This window comes from Sabethes cyaneus, chromosome 3, assembly GCF_943734655.1.
Source record: "Sabethes cyaneus chromosome 3, idSabCyanKW18_F2, whole genome shotgun sequence".
Lineage (NCBI taxonomy): Eukaryota > Metazoa > Arthropoda > Insecta > Diptera > Culicidae > Sabethes > Sabethes cyaneus.
The window spans coordinates 5,014,976-5,042,355 of NC_071355.1; the positions used below are offsets into that span (position 1 = coordinate 5,014,976).

Below are 27,380 nucleotides of genomic sequence, written 5' to 3' on the forward strand. Positions count from 1 at the left end.
CGCCCTTTCGTTAATTCTATCTTCGAATGAAATTTGTAATTGTAACCAAGATTGTAACCGATCAATCGGCGTGCCCCTCACAACAACATCCCAATAGAAAATTTTGACAGATGCTGTTTTACGCATCTATCGACGAAATAGGATGCCGAAGAAATCAACCTATTAATCAACCGACTTCGTCGGATCGCGTTGGGTGGTTGTCTCCGTCACCCGACGCATTGGTATATTTAATCTCTTACCGTCGGGTAACGATTAAATCAGATGATGATCGGTTTACTCTGTACAGAATGATGTTTTGACAGCTAAGTCTGATTGATTTTTTAACAAGGCCAGTTTACTTCTAATTTACTTGTTCTTTATTTGAATAGCTAGGTAAGTATCCTTTACATAAAAAGACAGCTGCATTGAATTTGTAACTTATTATCGCTATTTTAGTTGGAATTTCGCACTGAAAATTATCGTGCGACTATTTTTTCCTATCGGATTGTGGAGCCACACAACGGAGATAGAGGTTAGGTCCAGTAACAAGCTGCTCTCGACTCGGTTTTTATCTTCCTTAAAGGAACTCCGTCCGGATCTGCGTCGCCGTCAATGAGGCATGGAATCGAAAAGGTCCTGCGACAAGTTCATCTCCTTTGTCACGATGGGAACGGATTGGTTCTGCGGAGGAAATTGATCGATTGGCTTCATGAAGGATGAGCAGGTTAGTGAAATTAAACTATAGGAGTCAATATAAGTGTTCGTGTATGTTCCGCAGAAGAGAGAAATTTCTTCAATGAACAGCTTTTTTCGATTCCAATTAATTACCTTCTGATCGTTACAGGTTGTCATCGCGCCGACGTCGTTCGTGCTATTTCAAGCAGTCTTCTTCGTTCAACTCGGTCTTGGGCCGCTGGTCGCCAATTCTCAGAAGTCGAAAGTCGCTTTTAAACTGGTCGAGCGATCCCGCACGGTGGGCATCTCTGTTCCTGAGGCAGGAGGAGTTGTTGAAGAGGGCCACTTTCAGGACATTATTAGGAGCATTTTGTTTAGAATTAGGTTTGGTTCTATAGACTTCAATATAATGTTCAAATTGATCCACCTATTTTGTCTGTATTGATAAATTTTATGTCCCGAATAATCGACCTATTTCGTATGGTTCCGTAGGTTACAAAATTTTCTCCATCGATTAATCCACCTATTTCGTATGATTTACGTATTTCGTCATCTGATTCCTCCACCGATTTGATCGGCTTTGGTAGGCAAGTTAACTACATACACCAATTAATCCACCTATTTCGTCGGTATATTGACAAATTTTATCTCCCGATTAATCAACCTATTTCGTTTGGTTCCATCAGACACCTTTATTTCATCACCCGACTAAACAGCCAATTTAGTCGGTTTTAGTCGATCGATTAAACATACCGACGAATCGGTAGATCGCCCTGTTAAACTCCCATAAGCGTCGTTGCAACAATCGGCCGATTCGTCGGGTCCAAAATCGGGCGATTCAGCCGACGCGAACCTACTAAATCGGGGGAAAAGTAGGGGGGATTTTTTATCGGGATATCCCCAATAGAAAATTTTGACAGATGCTGTTTTACGCATCTATCGACGAAATAGGATGCCGAAGAAATCAACCTATTAATCAACCGACTTCGTCGGATCGCGTTGGGTGGTTGTCTCCGTCACCCGACGCATTGGTATATTTAATCTCTTACCGTCGGGTAACGATTAAATCAGATGATGATCGGTTTACTCTGTACAGAATGATGTTTTGACAGCTAAGTCTGATTGATTTTTTAACAAGGCCAGTTTACTTCTAATTTACTTGTTCTTTATTTGAATAGCTAGGTAAGTATCCTTTACATAAAAAGACAGCTGCATTGAATTTGTAACTTATTATCGCTATTTTAGTTGGAATTTCGCACTGAAAATTATCGTGCGACTATTTTTTCCTATCGGATTGTGGAGCCACACAACGGAGATAGAGGTTAGGTCCAGTAACAAGCTGCTCTCGACTCGGTTTTTATCTTCCTTAAAGGAACTCCGTCCGGATCTGCGTCGCCGTCAATGAGGCATGGAATCGAAAAGGTCCTGCGACAAGTTCATCTCCTTTGTCACGATGGGAACGGATTGGTTCTGCGGAGGAAATTGATCGATTGGCTTCATGAAGGATGAGCAGGTTAGTGAAATTAAACTATAGGAGTCAATATAAGTGTTCGTGTATGTTCCGCAGAAGAGAGAAATTTCTTCAATGAACAGCTTTTTTCGATTCCAATTAATTACCTTCTGATCGTTACAGGTTGTCATCGCGCCGACGTCGTTCGTGCTATTTCAAGCAGTCTTCTTCGTTCAACTCGGTCTTGGGCCGCTGGTCGCCAATTCTCAGAAGTCGAAAGTCGCTTTTAAACTGGTCGAGCGATCCCGCACGGTGGGCATCTCTGTTCCTGAGGCAGGAGGAGTTGTTGAAGAGGGCCACTTTCAGGACATTATTAGGAGCATTTTGTTTAGAATTAGGTTTGGTTCTATAGACTTCAATATAATGTTCAAATTGATCCACCTATTTTGTCTGTATTGATAAATTTTATGTCCCGAATAATCGACCTATTTCGTATGGTTCCGTAGGTTACAAAATTTTCTCCATCGATTAATCCACCTATTTCGTATGATTTACGTATTTCGTCATCTGATTCCTCCACCGATTTGATCGGCTTTGGTAGGCAAGTTAACTACATACACCAATTAATCCACCTATTTCGTCGGTATATTGACAAATTTTATCTCCCGATTAATCAACCTATTTCGTTTGGTTCCATCAGACACCTTTATTTCATCACCCGACTAAACAGCCAATTTAGTCGGTTTTAGTCGATCGATTAAACATACCGACGAATCGGTAGATCGCCCTGTTAAACTCCCATAAGCGTCGTTGCAACAATCGGCCGATTCGTCGGGTCCAAAATCGGGCGATTCAGCCGACGCGAACCTACTAAATCGGGGGAAAAGTAGGGGGGATTTTTTATCGGGTCGTCATTTTGTTATACCTCCTGGCAACACTTGGTATAATTTGCTTCGGCGCTTCAGGCTTGCCAGTTAAATGTAAAATTCAGTGTACGTTTGTGTACGTATGAAACGAAAACTTTAAACTCTTTAAACATTTTGTGGAATACCGTAAATTTTGCAACAAATAGTGAAAATTTAAATTCACGGCGAATTTGTAATTGAACCAAGAATTGAACCAAAAAGCCAAAACAAAAAATTTAGTCTTCACTTTCGATTTTCAAAACCCGTATAGCTTCTGGTTTTCCTGGTTGCAAAATCTTCTGGCATCTCTGGTCCGTTCTGTTTTGTGTGCGGCCATTTTTGCTTTGTGGGGCGCAGGCAGGCTGAACGCTGAGAAGAAGATTCCACTTTGCTGCGGAAAAATACGGGTGAGTGCGTGCGTGCGTGTGTAATTTTCCACTGAATTTCTCAACGTCGCAGCTTGAAATCGGTCCGGAACTAATTGCTTTTCGATTTCCATTGGCAGCGAGTGTCCCGCGGTCAGTGCCAACTGCTAACGTTTCGTGTTTTTCCGACGAGAACTGGTGGATTCCCCCGGAAGTAGTGAAACTAGTTTTTTTTTTGCTTCTGCAGGTACGAGACGGGTTAAAAGTGCTGGAAAGTTTTTTCGTAGGCTGTTTTGAGTGTGAAACTTTGTGATGAATTACATTTGGTTAGTTTCGTAGTGTTTTTTTTGTAACCAATTATTTTGTGCCTTCCGGGAATAAGTTGCCTTTTCCCTTTCTGCTTGAGTTACCTTCAAACATCGTGTGCCACCTTTGGCATTGTTTGTGTAACATTTTTGTCATCGGACGATTCCATGACCCCGAAAAATGGTGAAATTCTCACGATCTGCTTTACATCCGAAAGAAGATCGTCTTGTTTTGCATCAATTTGCCAGTGTTTTTACCGATTCATTTCGATCTTCTTTGTGTATTTGTCTGTTTAATCCAGTTTCATCATCGTGTTGAGCTGTGTCCCTGTTTCTGCACTTACGGGCCTCCGGTGAAGTGCTCGACGCAACACGCAGAGGCTAGAAAAAGACGTGAGACGAAAGAAAAAAAAAATATTAGCAACCGCGTATGAGGAAAAAAAAGTCGTCGCAGAAAGCGAAAAAGGCAGCTAAGCTACTGTCGATGAGTTTGCTGGTTTTTGATTACGGTTTTTGTGTCATACGACGCGGTTCAAGTGCGGAAAGTTGAATAAGTTTTCAAACGAAAGTAACCCAGCTTTCGGAATGAGTGTGACCGAGGAGGACGATTGCTGAGACAACAATCAATCTTTGTTATCGTTGCCGTGCCAAGGATTCGCGGTTAACGTTCCAATCGTTTCTGGATGGAGCTTGTTTAAGTCAATCGTAAAATTTAAGAAGATTAGAAGTCAGCTGTTATTTGTTTGGGTGAGTACTGAGCATTGATTAAAAAAAAGCGTACTTTTTACAATAAACAATTAGGTAAATAACAACCTTTAAAAAAGGAAAATTGACTGGTCATTTCCTATGGCCCAAACTTTAATCAGGAAATACACTCAAGTCGCTTTTTACGCAAAGGATACGTTCCGCGTAAAGCAAAATGGCGCAAATTACGAAATTCGGCTAAAAAACGCGTAAATTTCGAAAATCGCGTAAAAAAACCACGTTAATTTCGAAAATCGTGTAAAAATAGTGGCGTAAAAAACAAACCGCGTAAAAACCGACTTTAGTGGATTCGGTTTTTAAGTCAAGTTGGTTTCAGCTATACTTTTTTGTGGTTTTAACAATCACAGCATATGTAAAAACAGTTTATGAGATAACCGATCATAGCTGAACGTTGACGATTGCAATGCAGGAAAAATCTTTAACAGTCATTCATCCCCCTGGCATTTATGCACTGTCAACATGCAAAGTAAATTGGTTCGCGGTAATCGACAGAAGCTCTCAACCGTAGCGTCGCATCCGTCTCCCAACCCTCGTCCCCAAACAGCTTCTAACTTATTTGCTTCAGGCTCCATTCCACTCGGTCCATGGCCGCAGTTCGCCAGCCGCGTAGTCTGTGTAGCATCCGCAGGTCGCCTTCCACTTGATCGATCCATCTTGCTCGTTGCACGCCCCGCCGTCTCGTTCCAGTCGGATCGTTATTGAAAACTTTTTTAACTGGGTGGTCGTCCGACATTCTCACGACGTGCCCAGCCCATCGCAGGCGACCGATTTTTGCGATGTGAGTGATGGGTGGTTTCCTAAGCAATTCATGGTTCGTTCGCCTCCTCCATGTTCCGTCTTCCATCTGTGGTTGAAGGTTGGATACGGTGGACAACAGTGACGTAGCCAGCTTCATCTGTACGTAAATTCACTTTTTCTTCATGTCTTCCTCAGACTTGACCTCCTTGGGATGCTTCCGCGGTGCCTGCATCATAGTAGCCTAGTATATTTCGATGGACCTTAGTTTCGGTGCGTTGGAGGCGTTCATGTCCTTGGGTACGAAAGTAACTCCGTTGCCTTCGTACCTCTCCAATACATCCTTTGATTATTGGCACGAATGTAGATCCGGCCAGAAGATCGTAGGGCCATCGTGTTACTTCGACAGAGAAAGCAGATGCTTCTGTAGACACTGTTTGAGGTAGATCTGCCCGTTTACAGTCCCGGTAGTCACGAACGGCGCTCTCCGTTTGTCACATGATGTATTTCTTGGCCAAATTATGTATTTCTTGGCAAACTATGAAAGTTTCTGCATCCTTACTTCCTCCGGAACATCAAACTTGTGCTGGGCGGTGAAGAACAGTTGCCCCGGAAGCTGCCGGAAGTCCGCCTTGACGTAACTCTCATCATTCATGATGAGAGAATTGAGGATTTTCCAGGTGTTTGCGCAAAATAAATTCGCGACGTTGCTTTTCGTGTGAAGCCATTTTTTCCAATTTTTGAAAAACTGATCGCTATAAAAATAGAGTGTAAACAATACACTTTAAGGTGAAATTAGTCGTCATCGATTGTGCCAATTTCAAAAGCAGTTTTTTTTGACACAAAAATTCTGTTCATGAGAATATATTCGCTGCGTTCAGATTGGATTTACATTTTTATAAACAGAATCCTGCTTTTGGGCTTAAAAACGGCTTTCCGACGACAAGTTAATGACCGCTAGTTTCCCGTTAAACTACTTTTACCCAAAGTTTCAAATTTTCAAATACCCAATGGGTAATTTTCTACAGCGTTTCTTCCATGGTGCAATTTGATGTGGAACACCTTTTACTTCAGAACAATAAAAAACGGAAAGGTCCGTTGTGCGCTTGTTATGGCAAAAAGCAACGTGGCGCCATTGAAACATCAATCCATCCCGCGGTTGGAACTTCAAGGAGCGGTCCTAGGTCCCCGATAAATTCAGTCATACACTGAAGATCAACAAAAAATTTTTGTGGACAGATTCCAGTACGGTGCTCGCCTGGATTCGTTCTGAGCATAGAAATTACAAGCAATACGTCGCTCATCGAATTGGAGAGATACTGACTCTGACGGAACCGGAGAACTGGCGGTGGGTACCGTCAATGGAGTATGTAGCAAACTGTTTGACCAAACGGGGAAAAGATACAGAACCGAACAGGATCGGCAGCTGATTGAATGGGCCATCATTCTTGCACCTTGCGAAAGAAAAATGGCCTTAACAGCTGGCGGAAACCGACGAATAGCTTAGGACTTATCTTCTGCTACATCATATCGCAGTGCCCGAGGGACTAGTGGACGCCGGCCGAATCTCTAAATGGAAGGTGTTAGTGCTAGTACGAATAGTCGCATTCGTTTACCGTTTTATCTTCAACTGCAGACTCCGGAAACAAGGTCTTCCAATAGAGACGACCAAGGCGACGCCTGCCCAGGAGAAACATCTTGCCAAGCCGATTCCGGCAAAAGTTATTCCGCTGCGCCAACAGGAATATTCGCGAGCGGAAATGTGTTTGTGGCGCGTTGTTCAAAGTTCATAGTACGGTGTGATTAGAATGGAAGGTAGTACTGCGAATGCCGAGTACGCATCCTTTGTACTCGATTTCCCATTATTCTACCAAAGGATCATCTGATAGTACAACGCCTCGTTGAGCATTATCATAACCAATTCGGCCACGCGAACAAGGAAACGGTAGTAAATGAGTTGCGTCAACGTTATTATATTCCCTGTTTGCGTGCAAAGTAGACAGAGTTACAAGGAACTGCTAGAGATGCAAGATAACCAAATGTGAGCAACGATTAACGCCGTACGTGAAACCTGTCAGCTACGTCGAAGTGGACTATCTGGGTCCGCTGGAAGTATCAGTGGGTCGGCGTCGGGAGAAGCGGTATGTCGTCGTTTTTACCTGTCTAGTAGCAAGGGTTGTTCAGGGTTGAGCTAGCGTATAGCTTGACCACCGACTCATGTATCATGGCGGTTCGAAGTTTCGTTTGCAAATGGAGTTCTCCGGTTGAGATTTTCTCGGACAACGGAACCAATTTCGTGGATGCCAATATTCAATAGCAGAAGCAGGTGAAGACAGATTAATGATGAGTGCTGTGAGACATTCCCGGGCGCGCGGACAGAATGGTTGTTTAACCCTCCCTCTGCACATCACATGGGAGGTATTTGGGAACGGATGATACGAAGCGTGAAAGAGACGATTAGAGCGTTGGGCGACGGTCGTGAACTCAACGATGATATCCAGCTGACAGTGCTTGCGGAAACCAAAGATATTATTAATGCGAGACCACTCACCTATATGTCGTAGGATCCGACCGAATGCGAACCACATTCTGTTCGGAGAATCTGCCAGGACCCACACTGAGCTGAGGGAGCCGGTTAATTTAGCCGAAGCGCTGGGCCTGGCCTCGGAGCGATGGTTGAAGCAGTACTTTCCAACCGTGAATAAAAGACTAAAATGGTTTGAAGAAGCAAAGCAGGTGTAACTCGGAGATTTGGTCTACGTAGCTGAAGGTGGTCGCCGGTCGTGGGTCCACGGTAGAGTTGAGGAAATGATTACAGGCCGAGTGCGGCGAGCATAATTATAGTTGGAAAGTGAGCAAAAGTTAAAATTGCAAAAATAAAAAGTTTTTAAGAAGTGTAAAAGAAAACGTGTGAGATTAATTGAAGTGCGGTTAAATTGGAAGAGTCAGATTGGAAAGAATCATTTATTGGCGCAAATTGAACTGTAATAGGCATCAAGCTGAGGTGTAACTGCGATATCTGTGCAGTGGTGCACCTCCGTGCGATTTATTGAACCGTTACATAAAAGTGAAGTCAATCTGACTGTAGTAAAGATTTGTTGTCGTTGCTGTCGTTTTATGTCGTTGTACTAAACAGAAGAGCGGGACACCACAGAGAATCTCTCAATGTTGCTTAGGTCCTTTTGAAAAGTTACGCGAGATATTATGTTGATAATAGCAAAAATATTCCATCAAGAAGACTGGCAACTCTGCCAAAAGTCGAGAGACAGTAACAGCAATGCTATCTACCGAGTTAAAGTTGAACTAATACACACTAGTATGTGTAAATCAAAATATGGATGTACACAAACACGTAATTGCAATGCATAGACCTTTCCATATATGTGTGTGTAGATGCTTGAAAATGAGGCAAATAGGCATCTGCTCTTTCCCAAAATGTGTCAAATATCATGTATAATTCCGTTTACAAGAAAAAATCTGATATAGCCTAACCGTAAGGAGTTTATTCAGTAAATGGGGAATTATTTTCGGTTAAAAACTATTTTGATTGAAACTGAGTGTTCATCAGACAAAAACAATCAAATTGAAATAATAGAGTTAAAATTTTGGCCTCCCAGCCGGCATTGAGGTACGTTGTTTGTTGAAATCTCGGCTGGGAGAGGTTGTTTAAGTACATAAAACTGAGTCTCTTCGAGACGCAGCGAGGATGCTGGATGCTGCAGAACAACTTATCCTGTATGATTCTCAACATCGCTCTTAAGGTGATCCGACGATCAGATATCGAAACGAGAGGTTCGATTCTCAGTAAAGGTAGCCAATTTCTTGGCTAAGCAGGTGACTTGGAGGTTGGAGCCAGAAGATTTGCCGTGACGAAGGCTATCTGTGCTAGACTGAAAGCTTGGAAGGATTGTGCTTAAAATCAACGCGTCGAAGACCAAATACATTAATGATAGAGGTTCAAATGGTCGCTGTTATGTGTTATGTGAGACCGAGCCAAGTGACAAAATTCTTATTTCGAGAAAAACATGTTCAAAGTTTGCTGCTCTGTATGGTTTAGGTCAATTGTTCGAAATCATCTCATAACTCTGGCTGTTCGCAACATTTATGTAGCCTGATTAGAGTAAAATGGTAGCTTAGAAAATTCTTGATCATTTGCTGTCATTAACTCGTACTTTTAAATTTTGCGACTTGGTCCGGTCTGGATCACTGACCAAATGAGACGAACGTGCCTTTTTCGCTGATGGTAAATCGTTGACGGCGACGAACCAGAAATGGTAGATGAGCTCGTGTATGTGGGATCGCTGGTAGCCGCGGACAACAATACAAATAAGAAGATCGAGCGGCATATTCAAGCAGGACAACGGGCCTACTTTGGCCTTCGCCAAACGCTGCTCATAAGAGACAAAAGCTACCTTACAAACCTGACAATGTACAAACCCCCTATTAGACCGCTAGACCATGCTCACGGAGGACTTACGCGCCTTAGCGGATGACATTTGACGGAGTACAATCTGAAAGCGAAGAGTAGCGGAGGTGCATGAATCAAGGGCAACAGACCAAGCCTCGCGCTTGGTGATGATTTGAGAAAAATGTTTAAAAAAATCTCAATCTCTGGCTGTATACAACACAATTGGCTATTCAGAATATATTTGCATGATTTCCATTGTTTCCTTTTTTCTTTTCTTTAACTGCAGAGTGTAGTGCCAAGAAAAAATCGATGAAAGTGCCAAACGAGTCGGCTCAGCTTGTACGCCGATTGTTTACGGAGGTTTCGATCAAATGGGCACTTAGATCTGTTGAACCAATGAAATCTCTAGGTCCGGATGGCATTCTATCCATCTTTTTTTACAGAAAATCACTAAAATATCAGGAGACGGCCTTTTGTGCTTTCCTTGATATTGAAGGAGCTTTCGATTACACGTCGTTCATTTCAATTATTACGGCTCTTTTTCAAAACGCAATTCACCACACTCAATGAGTTAGATTCAAGCAATGCTTTCGAGCAGAGAAATCACAACATCATTGGAAGATACTTCGGTCACGATTTCGGTGATCAAAGGATGTCCATAATGAGTTCTTTCCCTGATAATCAAGCTGTAGGGAGAGTATTGCTTAAGCCATCAACGTAGAACTTATCGTCAGAGAAAGGTTTAACGCAGTACTGTCAAGTTGTTTGTTAGGAGCTCTAAACACATCATGTTACAATGCTTACAAGACGGACCTAATATAAACCCCACAAAAACAGTCGCTATATCATTCACTATTCACATGCTATTTCTTCCCCTATACTGATTGGTGTCAGGCTGAGCTTCACTAACCGCCTAGATATTGCTATTAAGAAAGCATTCCGTTCAAATCCCGCTTTTGATCGTTTAAAGAATATCGGATGATTCTGAAACCTGCCGCTTTTGTAACTCCGAATTTGAAAGTGCAGCGCATCTGCCCTGCAGTTATGGGACTCTTGCTTTATCTAGGCATAACTTCTCTAGGCAAAATTTCAATCAATGGGCATAAGCAGTCCGTAAACTGTGATAGAGCAATCGGAGCCTAGCTCAAAAGATGATCATTAAGATTGTTACAGTGGCCTTTTAATCCAATGCCCTTGTGGCATACAAAAAGCCTCGCTGCTTAATCTACACAGGGCCTTGCGCGTTGTAACGCCGGTTCCCTTCTCGGTTATTATTGTCAAGATGCCTTGCATCCACTCCACGGTAAAATCCAGATATGGCTGAAGAGGTGATGCAACATTTGCGGTGACAATACTGGGTAAGCTTTCTATATTGGCGGTGGCCATTTCTTCCTCCTTAACTAGGTTTGGATGCCGAAGGAGCATTCTACAATAATTACGGGCAATAAGGTTTATACGTAGTACCTTCTTCCAGCATAACCTCTACCATCGGTACACCTGGAGATCACCCAACCAGACAGAATCACAAATCGACCACGTTCTGATAGATGGTCGACACTTCTCAGACATTATCGACGTCAGAACATATCCGGGCGCTAACATTGATTCGGATCACTACCTAGTGATGGTAAGGATACGCCAAAAACTATCTGTTGTGAACAACATACGATACCGCCGCCCGCCACGGTATAATCTAGCGCGACTGAAGCAACCAGAGGTCGCCGAAAACTACGCGTTATCTCTCGAAACCGCGCTGCCGGAAGAGGGAGAGCTGGATGAAGCCCCTCTTGAAGACTGTTGGAATGCCGTGAAAACAGCCATTAACAGCGTAGCGGAGAACGTCCTAGGCAGTGTGGCACCGAATCGACGTAACGAATGGTTTGACGAGGAATGCCAGCAGATATTGGATGAGAAGAACGCAGCGCGGGTACAAATGCTGCGTAGAGCCACCCGTCAGAATGTGGAGCGATACAAACAGAAGCGGAGACAGCAAACCCGACTCTTCAAGGAAAAGAAGCGCCACCAAGAGGAGAAGGAGTGCGAAGAACTTGAACAGCTGTACCGCTTTCACGACACACGGAAGTTCTATCAGAAACTCAACGGATCTCGCAAAGGCTTCGTGCCGCGGGCCGAAATGTGCAGAGATAAAGATGGAGGTATCTTGACTGATGACCGTGCGGTGATCGAAAGGTGGAAGCAGCACTACGATGAACACCTGAATGGCGTGCAGGCGGAAGACCATGATAGCGGAGGAAGTGACCACATTGGTGCAGCAAGCGACGAAGGTGTGCCACCCCCATCGATAAGGGAAGTTAAAGAAGCCATCCAGCGGCTGAAGAACAACAAAGCAGCGGGAAAGGATGGCATTGGAGCGGAACTTATTAAAATGGGCCCGGACAAGTTGGCCGGCTGTCTGCATCAATTGATTGTCAAGATTTGGGATACGGAACGACTGCCGGAGGAGTGGAAAGACGGGGTTATCTGCCCTATCTACAAGAAAGGTGATAAGCTGGATTGTGAGAACTACCGAGCCATCACTATCCTGAATGCCGCCTACAAAGTGCTGTCCCAAGTCCTCTTTCATCGACTATCGCCAATAGCCAATAGATTTGTGGGAAGTTACCAGGCCGGCTTCATGGAGGGTCGGTCTACAACAGACCAAATCTTCACCCTGCGGCAGATCCTCCAGAAGTGCCGCGAATTCCGAGTCCCCACGCACCACCTGTTCATCGATTTCAAAGCCGCATATGATAGCGTAAACCGACAAGAGCTATGGAAAATTTTGGACGAAAACGGCTTTCCGGGTAAGCTTACTAGACTTATCATGGCTACGATGGATGGGATCCAGTGCTGTGTGAGAATCTCGGGTGGATTGTCGGACCCATTCGAATCTCGCAGGGGACTTCGACAAGGAGATGGTCTTTCCTGCCTGCTATTCAACATTGCGCTTGAAGGTGTTATAAGGCGAGCGGCGATCGAAATGCGGGGCACGATTTTCAACAAATCCAGTCAATTTATCTGCTTTGCTGACGACGTGGATGCTGTCGGCAGAACATTTGAGGCGGTGGAAGATCAGTACACCAGACTGAAACGCGAAGCAGAGAAGATTGGATTGCAGATAAATACGTCTAAAACGAAGTATATGCTGGCGGGCGGGACCGAGCGCGACAGGGCTCGCTTGGGCAGCACCGTGGTAATCGACGGGGATGAGTTCGAGGTAGTCGACGAGTTCGTATACCTTGGCTCGCTGGCAACAGAGGACAACAATACCAGCCGTGAGATTAAAAGACGTATTATCAGCGGAAGTCGGGCATACTACGGACTCCACAAACACTTGCGGTCGAACTATTTGAGCCTCCGTACAAAGTGCACACTGTACAAAACGCTAATTAGACCGGTTGTCCTCTACGGGCACGAAACGTGGACATTGCTAGAAGAGGACCTACGAGCACTCGGAGTTTTCGAACGGCGGGTGCTAAGAACCATCTTTGGCGGAGTGCAAGAGAACGGTGTATGGAGGCGAAGAATGAACCACGAGCTCGCGCGTCTCTACGGCGAACCAAGTATTCAGAAAGTGGTTAAAGCTGGACGGATACGTTGGGCAGGACATGTTGCTAGAATGCCGGACAACTATCCTGCAAAAATGGTTTTCGCATCAAATCCGGTAGGAACAAGACGAAGAGGGGCACAACGAGCGAGGTGGCAAGACCAGGTGGAGCGAGATCTGGCGAGCACTGGGTGCCCGCGGAACTGGAGATCAGTTGCCATGGACCGAAACAGATGGAGAAATTATACTGCGCAGGCCTTGTCATAAGACGTTAGGCCAATTAAGTAAGTAAGTAAGTAAGGTTTATACAAATTTGGAAAAAAGTTTATGTCCATGTCTCGAAATATTGTTCCAGAGGGGGGTTTGTGTCAAGAAAAAAAAATAACATCAAACCTTCAAAACCGAAACAAAGGAGTAGAAACCAGAGTTTATTTTTCCATATTAATGCATATTTAAATGTTTTTTTTTTATTTGTTTTATAGTCACTTTAACAGCTTAGGTCATTCGTGACTTCTGCGGAGTTGGGATTTGAACCCGGGTCCTCGGCGTGAATGTTTACTACGACGCCGGGATTGACCCCATATTTAAATGTTGTGCAGTACTTAAATTTTAGTTCAAACCGAACCAATCATTGAAATGTTTGGAGAGATAAACCGTTGCGACTGCCTAGTAATGAAAATGTTATTCCAATTTAATTCCAGTTTCGCACATTGCCATAATCCATACTAAAACTCCACTTTTAAAGCAGAAGAAGATGCACAGTACAAAAGCAATATAACTTAACATGACTTGATTTGATGTTAATGTCGGGGTCACCATTGATCCCAATGATAATCACAACATGACAATAGCCCGAAAAGTTTCGAACAATTCAGTAACATCCTTGCAACATGCATTCAATGCATGGTGAAATATTGTATTTGTAAGGTAAAATTGTAAGCTTTATGTTCCCAACATCCAAAATTAGGGTAAGTTCTTGGACACTACGGAATCAAACGACCAATTGGAGCCCCGAAAGCACTGAAAGCTGATATTCCGGAGTGTCTAATTTGTTGTATTTCTATTTTAATCTATCTACTACCGATGACAGCATAAAATAACCGTCCTGCAATTCGGAATATGTCCGTCAAAAGCGGTACCAAATTTCACTAATATATTGTTTAGTCTATTGATGCCTCAATCTAATTCGGTTCTTTTAAAGCAAGTTAAAATAAAATGGAATAAGATTTAAAGTAAATGAAGCCAAAAGTCTGATTTCAAGCACATCCAATTTTCGGCTTTGGGACCACCTGCGACCTGTAGCATGAATCAAAAAACTTAGTTGGTGAAGGAAAGTTGATCGAGACTAAGCGGATAATTACTGTAACTTTGCACATATTGGGTAATTTAGAGATGTAAACTCGGTGAACTGTAAAAAATCTGTTTATCACTAAAGAATGCAACATGATATGTATTACACTTTATTTTTTTGCCCCTTCAATTTTCGAAAATTTTGGAAGGGGGGGGGGCGACAAACTTTTTTCCAAATTTGTATAAACCTAAGGCCGTTACAAATATTTTTAAAGTTTTTGTACTTCGGACGCTGGGCAACTCAAAGGAGGGGGGGGGGGGGGTTTGAAAAAAAACCAAGAGATTTTTTTAATCACACAAAAAGAATTAAAATTTTTAGCTATTTTTACTTGAAGTTTAAGCGTAAAGCTCGAATCTACATTTGCTTTTAATATATACGTTAGTATTTTTCATGCAAAAACCTTCCAAAGTAGATTTAAAATCGAAAAAAAATTTTGTACCGATTTTCGGAAATTACATTAATATTTGTGGAAGCACTTTTCTTTCGTGCTAAAAGCGTTAACACTTCGTAAACCCTTCTAAACGTAAACGAGTTCTTTAAGATGTAAAACCCACAATTTCTAGCGGTCGGTTTTTGGGGTTTGACAAAGGATTCCTGTTATAGATACTGCGCACTAGCTCTTTGGTCTCGAGGGTTGGGAAGCGGGTGCGACTCTATATTTTAAAGTTTCTGTCGACTACCGCGAACGTTTAAGTCATGCTGTGCTTAATCTAATTTGTGACCTATCTTGGGATAGTGCATAAATGCTAGGGGTGATGTAAGATGAAATTTGCCATGATAAGTTCAAACCGACTAGCGGTTCAAAGTTTGAGGTTAAAATATGACATTCTGGCCTTTGGCAGAGAGATCTCAGAGTCAGTTCGTGGAATCCGCGCGGGGCCGGAACGCCTCTACCTGCGGGCATAGGCCAATCGGCTGAACTGATGTCCGGCGACCAGTTGGATAACCCGAAAAAAGGAAAAAAAAGTTTAAGTAGAATACGAAACTAATTAGGTAAATTGGATAAGTTTTCTTTTTATTTAATTTCAGATATTTGCAGTTTTTATGACTTTTATTGCTTTGGTGCAGTTTTTTTTGTTCGAAGCTCTTTAAACTTTCACAGACTTTCTGAAAAACTGTGCCGATTTTCGCAGATTATTTTTAAACCAGAAAATTCGAGTAGCCGGAAAACTGCTCGATTTTTTCGGCTTTCGTGCAGTTGCAGACATTGTAGAAAATATGGCATCTCTGGTTACTGTTCTTGTTATCATTTTCGTTCGCTAAAATGACTGAGCAGGTCGAAGTTTTAATCTTGTTCAAAAATCTCACTTGTTTTGTTACTTGTAGGTAGGTAAGCCAGTATTTTTGAAAAAAAGAAAATTACCAAGGCTTACCTATAACAATCTACTGAATGAAACTTTGCTGTTTCAGTATTATAGCTTTAGTATACATATGGATTCCTTTATCCTTTATCAGTCTGTCATCTATCAAAACTATTACATTCGCTAGAACTGTTTATTATAACTATTCATTGGAGTCATATCGAAGGCAGTGAATTATGAGTTTCCAATTTTGCACTTTTAGGAAAGACTACTCTTCTTCAATGTTCAAATATAATTTAAATGGTAGTATTACAAATGTGTTTTTTAATTCTATTATATTCTTAATATAGAATGTTTCAGTCGAGGAAACTAATTCCTAACAATTACTTTTCCCTTTATCTATTTCAGCGAATGCCAACAGACGCATCTGGTCAAGACAAGACGTAAAAGGACTAGAAAATAACTCTTCTAAGGAGCAGCCAAAAATGTGGGGCGCCAGCAATGGTACCGGCGGCGGTGGCGGTGGTAGTGGTGGCGCAAACGCTCAGACCAGCAACAAAACGCTCGGTATGACTTCGGCTATCAGTTTGGCGGAACCGAAACCGGAAGATCTGCAGAAAACGGCCGAACTAGAGAAGGCTCTCGAACCGTACAACGTGTTCGAGGAGGAATCGGAGCTGAATCACCGGATGGAGATTCTGGCCAAACTGAACACTCTCGTTAAGCAGTGGGTTCGGGATGTGTCGATCGCTAAGAATATGCCGGAGGCAGTGGCCGAGAAGTTGGGCGGCAAAATTTACACATTCGGCTCGTACCGGTTGGGCGTTCACCACAAGGGTGCGGATATTGACGCGCTCTGCGTCGCCCCGCGCAACATCGAGCGGGCCGACTATTTCGGATCGTTCTTCGAGCTGCTCAAGAAGCAACCGGAGGTGACCGAGTGCCGGGCCGTCGAGGAGGCTTTTGTACCTGTAATTAAGATGAACTTCGATGGAATCGAGATCGATCTGCTGTTCGCTCGGTTGGCACTGAAGGAAATTCCCGACAATTTCGATCTGCGCGACGATATGCTGCTGAAGAATCTGGACCCGAAATCGGTGCGCAGCTTGAACGGGTGCCGGGTGACGGACGAGATTCTGCGGTTGGTTCCCAATATAGACAATTTTCGTTTGGCACTGCGTGCCATCAAGCTGTGGGCAAAAAGTAAGTTTGTCATTTTCTTAATTTTTAACGGAATTTTCTAACGTTTATTTCTTTGGTTTTTGTTTTTAAGAACACGGCATCTATTCCAATTCACTGGGTTACTTCGGGGGTGTGTCGTGGGCTATGCTGGTTGCCAGAACCTGTCAACTGTATCCCAATGCGGCCGCCGCCACTCTGGTGCATAAATTTTTCCTTGTGTTCTCTCGCTGGAAGTGGCCCCAGCCAGTGCTGTTGAAGCAGCCGGATAACGTCAACCTTGGCTTCCAGGTGTGGGACCCTCGGGTGAGCTTTCAGGATCGGCTCCATTTGATGCCGATCATTACGCCCGCTTATCCGCAGCAAAACTCCACGTTTAACGTTTCGAGCTCGACACGCAAGGTGATGTTGAACGAATTCAACCGGGGTATGCAAATAACAGACGAAATCATGCTCAGCAAGGCTGGCTGGGACAAACTGTTTGAAGCGCCAAGTTTCTTTTTCAAATATCGCCACTTTATTGTGCTCTTGGTAACTTCGAACAACGCGGACGATCATCTGGAATGGTGCGGGCTGGTCGAGTCCAAGATTCGTTATCTGATTCTGAACCTGGAGCGCAATCTACACATCAATTTGGCCCACGTAAATCCCAAATGCTTCGAACAGCACGAGCACACCCCGAAGGGCACGAACGGAGAGGTCAAGCAGCTGTGTGCTCTATGGTTTATCGGATTGGAGTTCGAAAGGTCCGAGAATTTGAATGTCGACTTGACGGAGAGCATTCAAAGCTTCACCGATGCAGTACACAAACATGCGGTAAGTATTCCTTTATCCCGCCTTTAGAGAGTATAACATTTTACCTTCTTTTTCTGACAGGTGCACATAAAGCTGCTCAAGGATGGTATGAAAATCGAAGCTCGCCACGTCCGACGGAAGCAATTGAGCCAGTATTTGGACCCGAACCTGCTGAAGCGGGAGAGGAAAAATTCAGACTCGGGCGTTGTGCTCGCCTTGAATACTTCGGCGACACAGAATAGTGCAACTGCTACGACCAGGAAGCGCCTCTCGTCGGAGATAGCCGGCCAAACGGCCACAGCGATAAACAAGAAAACAAGAAACGATTCCGTGAGTGATCCGATCCCTTTGCGGGTGACGTGAAGTGTTGTTTTGTGTCTTCTTTAACTTCATAATGTTTTCATTTTCTACCTGATCTTCTAACGATAAGACGTACTGATCAAAACCGTTTCCCATTTTTGCGTTAAATCACACAAATTGTGCGGTTCTCCTTTCTCTCCTCTTCTTTTGTTTTTTTTTTGAACCGGCGGTTTCTCGTTTCAGTTTGAGCACTGCTTGTCGAACTCGTCCTCGCAGTCGTCACAATGTTCGGTGGCGGTTTCGGCGTCATCGCCAAACAGCTCTTCGGCAGCGGCCCTGAACGTTAGCAGCAGTAGTGGCATTAACAACAGCATCTCTAGCACTAGTAACAATAGCACTGCCACCGTCGCTGCTGAACCGGGCTACGGTCATCTGAACGATAGCACCACCAGCAGCCACGACAACAGCAACACTGTGGTAACTCTCGACGAATCGTCGTCGGAAACGACCAGCGGTCAGTCGCAGCCGCTACAACCACCTCCGCAGCCACCACAGCAGCAGCAGCAGCAGCAGCAGGCCGCCGCCGAAGTTGTTTGCTCATGACCGCCGAATCCGTTCCGAAAGGTGAACAATTGCCAGCTGCATATTTCTTCACATCCCCATCATCAGTACCCGAACAACAGCAGCAGCAGCAGCAGCAACAGTAGTAGTAGTAAGATGACGATTGATCCTAGCGCCAATGGAAACGGAACCGGAAGCTACACCAATGCAAACCGAATGCAGTTTGCTGAAGTGAAATGTAAGTATTTTTTTTTTATATTATTTTTCTGAGCGTTTTTGCTAACCAATCAATAAATAATTAAAGTTTAAAAATTTCCAATCAGTTTTTATCAGTTAATGGACAATGGGGAGATTTGTTCGATTTGATTGTTGTACTATTATGGTAGTTGTTCATTGTAAGTAGAATAGTTTGAACTGTTCGACGGTTCGGATGACTCGCGTTGTCTCCACAGTGCTCGGTCCTGTGCCAATTCGTCGGGCGTTTTGATACTGGCCAGTCAGCCTCAGGCTGGTCGAATCATTTAGCACGTTGGGCCCCCCCATTCTTGGTGCCTTGTGGGGTTCTAGCAGAACATAGCTAGTCTCGATCGACTGTATCGTGTGCTGCTTGGAAATCAGTAAAAATACGTTGCGTGGGCGCGTTGACTCCCGACTTTTCTGCACGATGTGTCGGATAGTAGAAATTTGGTCCGCACTGCGCGAGCACCCATGAAGTCCCTGATAATTCCCTATGACACCTTGTGCTATTGGTGACAGCCTGCGTAACATAATCTGGAAGCGTACTTTGTAGGCGGCTCTTACCAGCGTTATGCCGAGATAGTTGCAAAGTTCGAGCCGATCACCCTTTTTGTAGACAGGACAAATCACATCGATTATTCCGGCAGCTTGAAAATAACCCAGTGGAGAGTCTTCAGTAAGCCGATTTCTCGTTTGATTTCTCGGAGTTACCACCTTCCATGGGCCCTCGTAGGTTAACTTGCGTTCCGCCTACTTCTGCAACTTCGCCATTCAGGTATTCATCAAAGAACTGCTTCCACCTCTGTACCAATTCGCGCTCGTTTGTGATATGATTTTCTCCTACGTCCCAACCAAGAGTGTCATTGGCCCGTAATAGTTGTTCTAGCTCTGTTCTCCTACTGCAGGATCGTGGTCAACTCATTCCGCGCTCGTCGATACTTGGCCAAATTTTCCTTCTTGGCAATGCGTAGATAGTTTTTCAAGCTCTCTTTTTCTTTTTGTCGCGAGCTGGCATGTCTTGTCAAACCAGTTGTGGGATGTAGGAATGTTCCGGCGGGCGAATGTGATACGACCGGAAGGAATATGAATGATCCAAATGAACGCGTTGAATACGATTACTTAACTTCATAGTTTATTGCGTCAGCCTTTTCTCTTCAATGATCGAGCACAGAATGAACATGGTTGTTCTTGGATTTTCAGGTAGTACTCTCGTTCTCATGGGCCGTGTTGCCACAGTATCCCCCTTCAGCTACACCAGGAATCTCACGCGATGACCGGAGGGTGTAACTCGAGTGTAGCTATCGTTGGGCTGATCTACTAGATCTCTGTTGAACATGTACGCTGCTTTTAAACGATCGACTGAGATAGTCTGCATCTTACCGTTGCGTTCAGTTCCATGTGCTTATTGTTCCGCTGTAGCACCTCAAATGGTCCGTCATAAGAATGCTGCAACGGACGCTTGACGGTGTCCACTCGAACGAAGACGTACTTGCAGGTTTTAAGCTCCTCTGGTACAAATACACGTTTCCTTCCGTGGTGCATGTTCTCCGCTGGTTTTATTTGTTGCATAACGTGGCGAAGAGACTTGACGAAATCCGAACGACAACATTCAGATACGGGCGCATCGAAAAATTCCCCGGGTACACGAAGTGTTTGTCCATATAGCATTTTAGCAACTGAGCAGCCAATGTCCTCTTTAACGATTGTACGCAATCCCAATATGATAAAAGGAAATTTGTTGCACCAGTGCTTCGCATCGACACATGTGATTGCAGTTTTCAAAGTGCGATGAAACCTATCGACTAATCCATTCGCTTGTGGATGATAAGCTGTAGTACGGATTCGAACGGCTCCAAGCAGTCTCGTGAGTTCACTGAAAAGTTACGATTCAAATTATCGGCCTTGGTCGGTGGTGATTGTTTCTGGTACTCCAAAGCGGGATATCCATGTATTGCAAAAAGCAGCAGCCACTGTTTCTGCCAACATATCCGGTAAGGGTACTGCCTCCGGCCATCGGGTAAATCGATCCACCATTTTTAGAAGGTATCTGTTGCCAGCTGATATCGGAAGAGGACCAACCAAATCGATGTGCACGTGTCTGAAACGGCTGGTTGGATACTGAAACGGCTGTAATGGGGCTGCAGTGTGACGTTGAATTTTCGATCGCTGGCAATCTTCGCATGACTCAACGAAATGAGCAACGTCACGGTTCATTGCCGGCCACACGAACCTATCCGCAACTAGCTTGCTTGTCGCTCGCACTCCCGCGTTTGAAAGGCCATGAATGCTTCGCAGGATATTACCACGTGACATCTTAGGCACATAGGGACGAACTTGATTATTAAACGACGTATCACAATAAATTTGGTGAGGCGAGTGTGCCGATTTCATCAGTTTCAATTTTAACGACGACTTGCTGCTAGATAGTAATTTTTGCAATTCTGGATCGTTTTTCTGGTTAATAGCAATATCGTGAAAGTCGACTGTAGACGGAATTGCGATTGTTTCAATCCGTGAAAGCGCGTCTGCTACAAAGTTGTCCTTACCACTGATGGTAAAACTCGATATATACTCGAGATAGCGCTCCTCGTGCGGAAGATGGCTGGACTTATAGTTCAATGTGTAGGTTAGTGGTCGACGATCGGTGTAAATCACAAAATCGCGGCCCTCGACGAGATGACGAAAATATTTTACTGCTAGCTTCATAGTTCAAGACCGAAAACGGAGTGCTTTTTCTGCGATTCTGTAAACTTCTGTGAGAAAATCCTAACGGTCTCCAAGCACCGTCAGCGTACTGCTGAAGTACTGCACCTGCAGCTGTATCCGAAGCGTCGACCATTAATCCCATCGCTCTAGAAGAATCTGGATAGAGCAGCAAAGCGGCATTTGCTAGCTCTGCTTGCTGTTATCGAAGGCTGCTTCTACCAAAGCATTCCATTTCAATTTTCGAGTGTCTGTTATTAACCGTTGCAGTTCTTTTTGCGAATCCGCGGCACTGCAGATGAATCATTTGTATCCATTTAGTAATGCCAGGAGCCGTCACAGTTCCTTGACGTTATCCGGTCGCTTGTAATCCAAGACAGCTTTGCCTCGTTTTGGTTGAGGTTTTATACCATTTCCGCTGATCCGATACCCGAGAAAGTCCACTTCGGTTTTTGCAAATTTACACTTTTCTAGGTTCAGGACGAGACCGTAGCGCTGTAGTTGCTCGAACACAATACGGATGTGGCCATGATGCGATGCAAATATCGTCGACAAACACACCAACGAAGTCCAGGTCCCCGAGGACGCGATGCATGAAACGTTGAAAAGACTGGCTTACGTTGCAGAGCCCGAAATGCATTCGTGTAAATTCGAACAGCCCGAATGGGGTTATTATTGTAGTTTTCGGAATATCACATTCTTCCACTGGAACATCGTAGTAAGCACGTACCAAGTCTAGTGTCGTAAGAATTTTCTTTTCTAGAAAATTATTTTGAAGGTCGTGGATGTGCGGGACAGGGTAGCGATCTGGAACTGTAACTCGATTTAAGCTTCTGTAACCTCCCCCAAAACGCCATTCCTTATTCTTTTCCTGAACGCAGTGAAAGGGTTCGCCCAGCTGCTTTTTGATGGTCTACATATCCCAAGCTCCATCATATCCTCGAATTCTTTTCTTGCTGCTTGCAGCTTATCCGGCGCCAGTCTACGCACTTTGCATGTCCATGACATGCGACGTATTTGCGACACACAGAACAAGAATAAAATCGAATGTCGTACGTCGATTAGGTTTTCAACTGCGAACGTTGCACGTTGAGCAAGATGAACCAGTCGACAGATACAGAACAGACTTCACTTACTTAGTTGATTTGCCGTTTTAAGCCAAAGCCTGATGAACAAAAGTTTCTCCAATTTACTCGGTAGTGGGCTACCGCTCTACAATTGTCTTGACATCGTTGACTCTCCGCCAGATTTCGCCCCACCTGGTCTAATCACCTTGCTCACTGCGCCCCTGGTCGTCTTGTTCCTACCGGATTTGAAGCGTACACCATCTTTTCAGGGTAGTTATCCGGCATTCTTGTTACATACCCTGTCCGTCGTATTCGTCCAGCTGAAACAGAAACAGAACAGAATGCCCGCTGAAATTTGGAAAGTTGACTGCATTGTGCAAACCATCAGGTTATACTAAAGGTAACGACTAAGGAGTCACCTACGAACTGACTGGAACGTCTCATATGCTCTATTCACAACATCGGTCGTTGCCTCGAATGCAGCAATTACACCTTGCAGCACCGTGCGACAGATCATCGATAAATTCCAGAAACTCAACTTGCCCACCCTTCATAGACTTCAAGGCGGCGTAGGATTCAGTTAAACGCAATGAGCTGTGGCAGGTATGGTTTTCCGTAACTGCAAGTCCGTTACCGAGTCCGTTTTGGCAAGTGAGTGGTCGTGGGTTCGAATATTAGTAGAATATAGGCCATTCGATGTCAAAGTGACCATAGCATAGGTTTATTTTCAGGCTCTCATTACCCTTCCTTCAAGGGTGAATTCCATATTACTCCGATAAAACCTCTTCACAGTGAAAAAGCCGTTCTTACAGTTCAAGTGTACTGATCAGAGGAACGCCATGAGTCTTCGCCAGGTACAGCTATAATATGGGATAATACTGGCAGTGAGGAACTACTTCCCGAGTTCAAATTTTAACGCCGATAGGTACAGTATTTTCCGCCAGTTACTGGTTTGGTAGGAAAAATGCAAGTGAAATAATAAATACGGTCATCATGATAAATTGAAACCGACTTCACTGCAGTGAATCAGTGCTCTGAATTCAAACCTGACCTGGGGCCCTATTCTCACTGTTACCTCACCTAAATTTTTTAGATAAGGTGACAATTTGCGATCTTCACTGTCACTTGAGTGACTGTACAAATCAAACGGGGATCCGTTAGGTGAGGTGAGGTAACTGTGAGAATAGGGCCCCTGGTTGGCAGGCCCTAATGGTGGTTAATTTAGACATGTGCGCCGCCACGCCGCGCCGCCGCCGCCGACACTTTTGTATGCGCCGCCGCCGCCGATGATTTAGAACCGGCGCGCCGCCTAGATCCTTTTTCCCATGCCGCCGAGGCCATTTTCCCACGCCGACGATATAGCTCAACATTGACAAAAATGCGGGTCAAAATGTTGACAGCACATAGTGAACCCGTTTTGTGAATTCATTCTTATATTGTACCTTTAATTTAGATTCAATTTAACTGCCACGTAGGTGTATCCTGAGTATTACTGAGAGCGAATCGAAAATACTTAACGTAAACGAACTTCAGTATGACGTTTTCCGTCAAACTTCTGTCTTGCTTCCCGGTGTTCATTTCTTTTTAAAAATCGCTTTTCGTTTGGGAGGTATGATTAATTTCCTCGGCAGTGTGGGTAAGACCGGCAACCCTTAGTTTTACTAGAATAGCATCAATTAATTGTTTTTTTTATACACTGAACATGTTAGTATTCATTATTTCAGATATTTTAAGACATCATGACCGATATGAATCGTCAAATATCGAAATATAAACAAAAAAAATGCTGGTGCCGCCAACTGAATTTACGCGAAATGGACTCGACTGAATGGACCTCCTGAAAAGGGGATGGGTCCAAATTCATCATAGAAAAAAGTTCTTGCCTCCAAAAACCCCCATATGCCAAATTTGGTTCCATTTGATTGATTAGTTCTCGAGTTATGAGGAAATTTCATTTGTGTGGAAGCCCCCTCTCTTAAAAGGGGCAGGGGTCATAATTCCTTTCCTAAAGAGGTTAAGGGACTCAATTCACAATAGAAAAAAATCCTGCTTCGAAAAACACCCACATGCCAAATTTGATTAGATTTGCTCGATTAGTTCTCTAGTTATGCAGAAATTTGTATTTCATTTGGTTGGAAGCCCCCTTCTTAGTGGGGGAGGGGTCTCTTACCATCATAAGAATCTTCCCCGGCCCCAAAAACCTCTACATGCAAATTTTCACGCCGATCGGTTCAGTAGTTTTCGATTCTATAAGGAATATACTGACAGACAGACAGCAAACCATTTTTATAGGTATAGATTATGCGGTCAACAAGCTATTTCTTCAAAAGTATCCGGGACATGTTTAGATCTAGCCAATGTTATCCCAGCTATATTACAGATAAACTTCTATTGAAGTAATTGTTGCATCTTGGTGTGACTTGAGGTTGCATAACCCATCGTGCGTTTTCAAGTCAAAGGACTGGTCACTTTCTCGGTGTATACGGAACTTACTCGGTCATTGAGACTCAAGTACATGATTTGACTTTTGTCGTGCATGTCAACTGACTTTCAAAATTAAAAATTGCCGGTCTTATCCTGATAATGATTTCCAGTGTTGCAAGCCCGCACTCGTGGGGTCTACACGCGCGTTTTTGTTCTAACGAACACGCCGGCATGAGCATCTCTTTGGGACTTTTGCTCTTATTTTTTCATGCCCTGCGGCAAGTTTTTGCGACAAGTTTTGCCGCCTTCGCTCGTAATTGTAATCCGAGCAGCTGACACCGATCACTCGCGAGGGCTCGCAGTCTTATGCGCGTGTGTAAGTAAGGGTGTAAGGTGAACAAAAAAGAAATAAAAATGCAAAATATATATCTATATATCCTAGCAGAGTTTTGTTTTTCGGCTTAGCAGTCAAATTGCTGATAAAAACGAACGTTTTTCTTCTACTTCCGACGTTTCGATTTGTATTAAATCTTTTTCAAGGATTAGTTTTGGGTAAAGGTAGCGCATAGTACCAAATTTCAGATTTTCAAAAGTTTTTTTAAATTGTGATATTTTGTGATAATTTTTATACAAAACTAGCTGACCCGACAAACTTGGTATTGCCACAAATTAACCTGTGTTCTACATAAATCATGAATCGCGGATGATCTTTGTCACAATCTCGAGTTTTCAAGTTTCTGAGGAGTTCAACCTTAGATGATTCATTTTGGCAGTTACGTAACTATGGAAGCATCCCAGGTAACCAATAAGCATCACCAATGCTATTCAAATGTAGGCCAATAAGCATTTAAGTCGCCTTAAATGCTACTTAAATGCTATTTTGGCGAAATATACAGCTACTTGACTGATACTTTCTTATAGTGCTGACAATGCTAATTTACAGCTAATTACCGACACGAAGAAGTTGAATACAATTTTGGATGCCAATTTACAACACTTGTGCAGTCAAAAAGCTAATATACAACAACGTGCATTACAAAATGCCAGATACGCTGATTTGCTACTTATGTTAATGCTTATTAGTTACCAGGAATGGGTAGTTTAATATATAAATTTGCAATTTTTCCTCACAGTAAAGTAGAAAACAACTCCCCTGTCTCCTCATTGCATAGCCAGAAAGCGGATAGTAATATTCGACATGATTGTACAACATTTCGCCGAATATCATTTTGCGAAAAACCTTAAGCGGAATGTACCATTTCACGGAAAACTTTTTTGTGGAAAGTACCATTTCGCGATCCTCTCCTTACTGAATATCGTTCGTTCCAGGAAACCCAGGTAGACCTAGGAAAACAAATAAACCTATACAGTAATGATTTCTGTGGGGAGTTGCCTCCCCCCAGTGGGCGGTGCTTCCGACGGCGGGTCGCCGGCAACACTCGCGACCTTCTCGTCCTGAATAATCTAGTGTTCCTATAGATAGTTTTTGTGGTCTTGTTATTGACTAATGTTTTATGGAAGAGTCTCGAATTTCTCGAGTTCGATTAGTTTTTGAGTTTCGCAAAAATTTCTGTTTTGTTTGTATGAGAGTCCATATCCGCCTACCACAGGGGTGAGAGGTCTCTAACTATCATAAAATAAATTCAAGACTCCAAAATCTCCCACATGCCAAATTTGGTTCCATTTGCTTGATTAGTTCTCTACCCATAAAAGCATAACTGTCCCATATGGAATTTTATCGATTTTGAGAAAAGCACGCAAGTAGCTTGTTTATATCCTAATTTATCTAAAAAACTTTAATTTAGACGGACTTTGTTCGAAAATTTTTCCAAAAAATATCAAACCTGAACTGTCCCATACGAAAAATAAAAGCATAACTGTCCCATAATAATATTGTCCATTATAAACATTTTTTTCTGCCAGCTGAGGCAACCATAAGGCATTATAGCTTTGATAAAACAATATTCTTTTAATTTTCACCTGAATAGGATAAAAACTTAACAAAAAAAGAAATATGACAGTAATACATATTTGTTTTTAAGTTTATTTCAATGTTCGACCACAATCTTTTCTTAATCGGCGAAGCTTTCACTGGTACAATTTTCTTCGGCGGTGTCAGGGAAAAGAGTACTTAATAGAGCAGCTTTTCTCTTCGTTTTGATTTCACGATATCCTTTTTGCTGATGTTTTATTTCGATTGAAAAGTTTTCAAAACAATAACAAGTGCTGTTTTTTCAACAGCAGCACATACCTGAAGTTCGAAACTCGAACTTCATCAAGTTTGCTGTTATCTTTAACAGCAAGGCTGCTCTTTTTGAATATTATTTC

At 43.4% G+C, this 27,380-nt stretch overlaps 1 protein-coding gene across 5 annotated transcripts in view; it reads left to right on the forward strand.

Annotated features, from left to right (window-relative positions):
* The first annotated feature begins 3,325 nt into the window (after positions 1-3,325).
* LOC128741957 (poly(A) polymerase type 3-like) overlaps positions 3,326-27,380 on the forward strand; it is a 28,176-nt gene continuing 4,121 nt past the window's right edge. The window contains exons 1-7 of one of the 5 annotated variants that reach the window (XM_053838097.1): positions 3,353-3,416; positions 3,515-3,700; positions 3,982-4,426; positions 16,195-16,989; positions 17,060-17,781; positions 17,842-18,090; positions 18,304-18,859. In XM_053838097.1, coding sequence (XP_053694072.1) covers positions 16,272-16,989; positions 17,060-17,781; positions 17,842-18,090; positions 18,304-18,663 — 2,049 coding nt within the window. In that variant the 5' untranslated portion in view covers positions 3,353-3,416; positions 3,515-3,700; positions 3,982-4,426; positions 16,195-16,271 and the 3' untranslated portion in view covers positions 18,664-18,859. The other 4 variants (XM_053838099.1, XM_053838100.1, XM_053838096.1 and 1 more) reach the window with 4 other exon arrangements.